This window comes from Myotis myotis, unplaced genomic scaffold (genome assembly GCF_014108235.1).
Source record: "Myotis myotis isolate mMyoMyo1 unplaced genomic scaffold, mMyoMyo1.p scaffold_m19_p_12, whole genome shotgun sequence".
Classification (NCBI taxonomy): Eukaryota; Metazoa; Chordata; class Mammalia; order Chiroptera; family Vespertilionidae; genus Myotis; species Myotis myotis.
Genome location: NW_023416316.1, coordinates 32,368,626 through 32,374,625, shown reverse-complemented (window position 1 = coordinate 32,374,625; position 6,000 = coordinate 32,368,626). Strand labels below are relative to the sequence as shown.

Here is a 6,000-nt window from a genome sequence, read left to right as displayed (position 1 = left end):
CTGAAAGTGTTTACTGCCTAAGTGGTGGCAGATCTGGTACCAGTGCTCAGGCCAGAGAGTTAACATCTGTGCACATGCTTCAGGGATGTGCTCCAGGGACTGATGGGCAAGCTTGCCTCCCACGACAGGTTTTAGTGCTGCCCCTATGTGGAATACCTCCTATCTCCCAGGGCCGGCTACTGCTGCAGCTGCCTTCACTAATCCAGGTTCAGGTTCTGGTGCAGAGTCCCCTCAGGGACTCCTAGGGTCTCAGACTACTCCATGCATGTGTTTGTGCCTGACATCCAGGCCAACAGCTCAGCATTCATGGTGCCATCTCCAGTGGGGGGCGTGCGGGAGGCAGCAAGTCAATGATTCTCTCTGATCATTGATGTTTCTATCTCTCCCTCTCCCCTCCTCTTTCGGAAATCAATAAAAATATATTTTTAAAAAAACATAAGTTCAAAGATAGAATTATTATGAATTTCAGGATGGTGAGAGCAGAGCATTACACCAAATGCTAGAGAGCAGACTCTATAAAATTCACAGGTCACACACCCATGAAATCACTTCTGAATCTGGTAAAACTCAACCAGGGGTGATTTTGCCCATCAGGTGGACTACTTTTGGTTCTAACTATGTGAGGTTTCAGTTGAGCCCCAGAAAGCAAAAGTGACAAGATATATTAGCACCAAACGTAGGTCCTTACCAAGGTCTGGCATTCTCAGGCACAGAAGGCATATCCTCCCCTCTGCACAGTGGTTCTCTAGTAGAATCTCCCGGGAAACTCCAGTGCTGAGCTGTTCCGATACCTTCTTTCATCTATAGTCTCCTTCCTGAGGGAAAGGAGTGGTGACAACAAAAGACTTGGAAATTGCTCAGTTAAGGCTTTGTTGCTCAAGTAACAGTCCAAGACAGGTCTGGTTTGGGGTGAGGTAGGGGAGGCTCTGCTCCACACAGTCATTCAGGGATCTAAGTTGCTGGTAACTACAACATCCTAAAATGGTGGCTTCAAAGTCACTACAGGTGTTGACATCTAGTGGCAAATGGAGGTGCACACTTAGTGCAGGGCTTGGAGGTGACACAGATCACTCCCTGTTCAATTCCAATGGCCACAAATCAGAAATATTGTCATACCTAAGTACAGGAGGCTGGGAAACTTAGTCTAATTCTGGGCACAGGATGATGAGGAAATGGTGTTAAGATCCCCTTCTAGCTTCTACCACAAGAAATTTGCAAAAATGGGAGATTTGGAATAAAATGTATATAATGCATCCCCAGCCTTTTTGAGATAGGTCTGTTGGGGCAGACTGCCCAGAGAGGCAGCTTTCCAGCGGTGATTCCTCGTACTCATTGATAGTGTTGGGTTCACATTACAGCTTATGTTCTGGGAAGAGCAGGGGTGGAGCATCCAGCAAACTAGTGCCAAGCTGACTGGCACTTCTCATGATAAATGACCAACTTGGCTTTTGTACAACTCAGTTTTGCGTGTCCTTAGTGTGAATCGTTTGCTCACAGTTAAGCAAGTCATCATTGTTCTGTGTGTAGTTCAGAAAAGTCAAATTCAGAACTACGGAGGTGAAAGCAACATTGAGATCATAATAACTCTACCTGCCTCATATCAAATAAGAAATCAACATTATAAATGAACAAATTGAGTATTTAGCATTAAATATTTGATGCCAGAAGACTTGTTTAAAACACATGATATAATTAATTTTGGTGAACTTTAGTCTGGTTCTTCATGGCAAGTAGGAGAACTATGACTATAGAGCAATAATCCTTCCCTATTTCACCTTGTCAATATTTTAGAGGACCAAGCTGGAGGAATTGTTAAAAGAGGGCATCTAGCTGATTGGGCAAAACCTTATGGCAGAGTATCTGAATCAGTCCTATTTGACCCCTGTTTCTATGACATAATCATTAAAAATATCCCCTTTCACTCTCAAAAGAGTCCTGGTTTGTACAAAAAATTATACAGTAATCCTGTGACCAGGGAGCAGTACATTTATGAGCTCACAATTATTTGCAGCTGCAAAACCAGCAGCTCAGGGTTGTCAGGACACTCAGGCTGATTCAAGGTGGAAGGAAGCTGATTCCCCAGGAAATTACAGGAGAGTGATGCTTTAATCAGAACACTGAGTTTTTCGCTTAATGAAGAACTTAACTGCCAAGCAGAGTGAAAACTAATGTTGGTTTGTCTGTCCTATATAATAAAAGCCCAGTGACCAAAAAGGCGAAACAACCAGAACGACCAGAGACCAGAACGACCACGGCTCCTCGCCCCAGCTGGCCTCACCCCCCAGTAAGCAGTTAGGAGCGATCAGGCAGGCAGGCAAGTGGTTAGGGGCAATCAGGCAGGCAGGCGAGTGATTAGGGGTGATCAGGCAGGCAGATGAGTGGTTAGGGGCGATCAGGCAGGCAGGTGAATGGTTTGGGGCGATCAGGCAGTCAGGTGAATGGTTAGGGGCGATCAGGCAGGCAGGCAGAGTGGTTAGGTCCTCAGGATCAGGCCTAAACTGGCAGTCGGACATCCCCCGAAAGGTTCCAGATTGTGGGAGGGTGCAGGCTGGGCTGAGGGGCACCCCACCCCTCCGCCCCCCATGCATGCATTTCATGCACCAGGCCTCTAGTATGTTAATAATCATTGTCTTCCTTGAAGGGTACTTACCTTGGAAAACTCAAAATCCTTGTAATTGCCAAAATCATAATTCTTGTAGATGAGGAGACTCAGTTGATCCGTGTTAATTGGAGGAGCTGAATAATTTGCAAGACTTGTTTCAATACTTGATACTCACACAAAGCTTATCCTTTGTTCTGAGAGTTTTCCTTTACAGTCAGAAAAGTGGCCTTGGTTCTCTTTCCAAAGTGATATTGGGTAAGCATCAGCCATAGGTAAAGAGTAGAGATGTGTGCTTCCAATCAATGCCCTGGTCTTTACTAAGATTTTAAGTCCCAAGTTCCCTCACCCATTTGCAAGGCATGGGTAGCTATTCCTAGCACAGGAAGACACCTTTTTCTGGCCAGAAATGGTGACATGCTGAGGTCAGTGGCAGACATCCCCTGATGCTTGAGGGTCAGCCAGGAGCAACCTCTCCACTCCTTCCTTGCAACATTGGAGGCTGCAGAGATCCTGAACGTTCTTGAGTGTGTTTAGTGTAAATCTTGCTCCTCCCAACCCCAGTTCCCAATAAATAATACACTTTGGCCAAAAGAGGATTAAAATCAGTTTTATTGATGGATTGGAGAACACAGCTGGGATTTGAGGCCCAAGTGAGGCTTCTTTTGTCCTCTCTGAAGTGACGACAGCTGAGCCCACTGGGCAGGGCTCGCCAGACTTACCCACCCCATCACAAACGAGGCTGGATTGTGGAGAGCAGAGTCCTGACTGGCCCACCACGGGCAGGTCCTGCTGGGTCTGTTTACTGCATGGAGACTGGATGCCCAAAAGCAGGTCCAAGAGAAAGAGAGAGAGAGAGAGAGAGAAGCAGGAGGACAAGTAAGCAGGGACTTTTAGCACAATATCTCCACCCAGAAGAGAAAGATGGCCCAAAGAGTCTCAAATTCATCAATCATAACCATCCCAAGATTACCCCACAGATGGAAGCTCCTCCCCAGTACTTTCCTTCCAAGCTGGAGTGTGTGTTTAAGAGATCTTTCCTCTATTTATTTGAGCAAGAAATGATAGAATAAGGAAAGGGTTTCTACCAAGCGGCAAGGTTAGGTTGGGAGCCTGGAACACTCAACAACTAAGTGGCCAAAGATCATTTTGTGCGAGCCTTCCAGCCTGCAGATACTAAACCCGCAAAAAGGTACTGACTAGAGCTGGGACAGTAGGTCCATGTCAGCTCATGCCTGCACACTAACCATGGATTCCTTTTCTTGCCTGTACTCTAGATCCTGAACCTCTGGGGACTGCTGAGTAAGAACTTGAACTTGACAGACTTCACACACCCCCACACCTCCAATGGGTGAAATGGATGAAAGGGGTCAGAAGGTACAAATTTCTAATTGTAAGATAAATAAGTTCAGAGAGTATAATATACAGTATGGTGAGTACAGTTGATAATACTGTATTGCATATTTGAAAGTTGCTAAGAGAGTTAGATCTTAAAAGTTCTCATCACAAGAAAAAAATTGTAACTGTTAGGTAATGGATTTTGCTAAACTCAATCATTGTTGTATACCTAAAACTAATACAGTGTCATATGTTAATTATATCTCGATAAAACTGGGCAGGGGGGAAGAACTTGATAGACTTAAGGGGCCACACAGCTGGGGTACAGTTCCACAGGACACATGGTGTTCCTGTAGCACAGAGAGTCCCTTTTGCTTCATGCAGAATAAAACCCTCTGATTTCACTGTCAGGTGTGCAGTTTTAGCTTTGTGACAAACCAAAGCAGAGGGCCATGCTGCATGGAGGAGAAGATAGGGATAGAATAGAAAAGGCAAATTCTCCCAGGGCCATGAACAGGCAGGAGAAGGTGAATGGCAAGTGTTGCAGAGCCGAAGCTGCGTAACTATTCCTAGCACAGGAAGACACCCTTTTCAGGCCAGAAATGGTGACATACTAATTTCTAGCACTCTAAATTCCTTCCTCCTCCCTCCTACCTGTCATGCAGAACACTCCTTTTTTTTTCTGTTTCTCTAGTTACCTTGGTGCCATAGCTGTCTCTCAGATGGGTGTTTTTCCAGTATACCCAATATTCCTGCTTTTAGCCAGGGTGGCTTCTGCAAAATATTACTCCCATCCATTGTCTGTCATGTTTTTCACACTGTCACCATTCAAGGGTGACCTCATTTCATGGTCCTAGATGACACCTTTCTGTTGTTTCCAACAGCCTATTTATACAGTTTTGCTGTGAATAAAACTAAATGATTGCTGAAACATTTTTCCCCAGAGTACGTTTATTAGGGATTTCTGCCACCATATTAACATATAAAACAATCTGAATGTTGACATAGAAATGCAAATTTCACTATACAAAGATAAGGCTCCAATTATAGGTAACATGGCCCCCATATCCCTAGTATTTCAATGAAATCAATTCATATTGAATTCTTCCCAGAGTTGATTTTATAAATATTAGACAAGCCACAAAATATATTCCAAATACATAACATTTTACATGTTCCAAGCACAGACAGAAACACAATACTTTACCTACACTTTTTCATGATCCAACTTGCAATAGCACTAAAGACAAGATTGTGTGTGTATATGTATTTGCCATATATGTGTGTGTATATTTATAATTATGTACACACAGTGATTTTCATGAGAAATTGAAACCTTTGAGACTGTTTTATCCACCATGATAACTGATAGGGGAAAAGGAATAATAACATCACAAATTCCTCAATTGGGAAAAAGTAAACACAACTGTGTATGAGGGGCATATCAGTGGGGTGACATATATTCATACATAAACACATATGCCAATAATATGGACTATACATATACTCACACACTTGCTTTGACCACTGTATCTCACTATATTATTATATACTTTCCATCTTGGAAGCAGTCTTTTTCTCATTTCATTCAGGCAGCTGGTGACAAGTCTTCTACCAAACTTAAGTGGTATTCCTAAAATGGCTCTTATTCTATCCCACTTTTACTTTTGGTGACTATTGTTTAAATTCAGCCGACCCTATCCTGTCAACTCCTTCACTTAAAATATTTCTATTCAATAATCAAGTTTTCGCCTAAGAGAAAAAAGAGATGTTAGCTGGAAATGTAAAAATAATAAATGTATTACTAATTAATATAGATCTGCATGGTTGGACTACATGTGATATTTATCCTGTCAGTAGTTTTCAAATGTTTTATGATGGGCAATATATTTCTTCCATAATTTAAAAATATTATTTTAAAGGACGAAAGCTAGATGATTTGGCATGGTCAGAAATTGAAGCATAATCAGAAAGGGAACACTGGTGGGCCCTTTTATCAGAAAGTATGACTTCAATGTCGTATGAAAAGGGAGGGGGGGAAATAACTTCAATTTCAAAGCCGG

General features: G+C 42.9%; 1 protein-coding gene across 1 annotated transcript in view; it reads right to left on the bottom strand.

Moving 5' to 3' along the window:
* Positions 1–3,193: 3,193 nt before the first annotated feature.
* FRMD3 (FERM domain containing 3) overlaps positions 3,194–6,000 on the bottom strand; it is a 228,982-nt gene continuing 226,175 nt past the window's right edge. Inside the window, exon 15 of the mRNA XM_036330725.1 lies at positions 3,194–3,415. Within this exon, the coding sequence (XP_036186618.1) occupies positions 3,402–3,415 (14 nt within the window). The 3' untranslated portion in view covers positions 3,194–3,401. The remainder of the gene's footprint in view (positions 3,416–6,000) is intronic.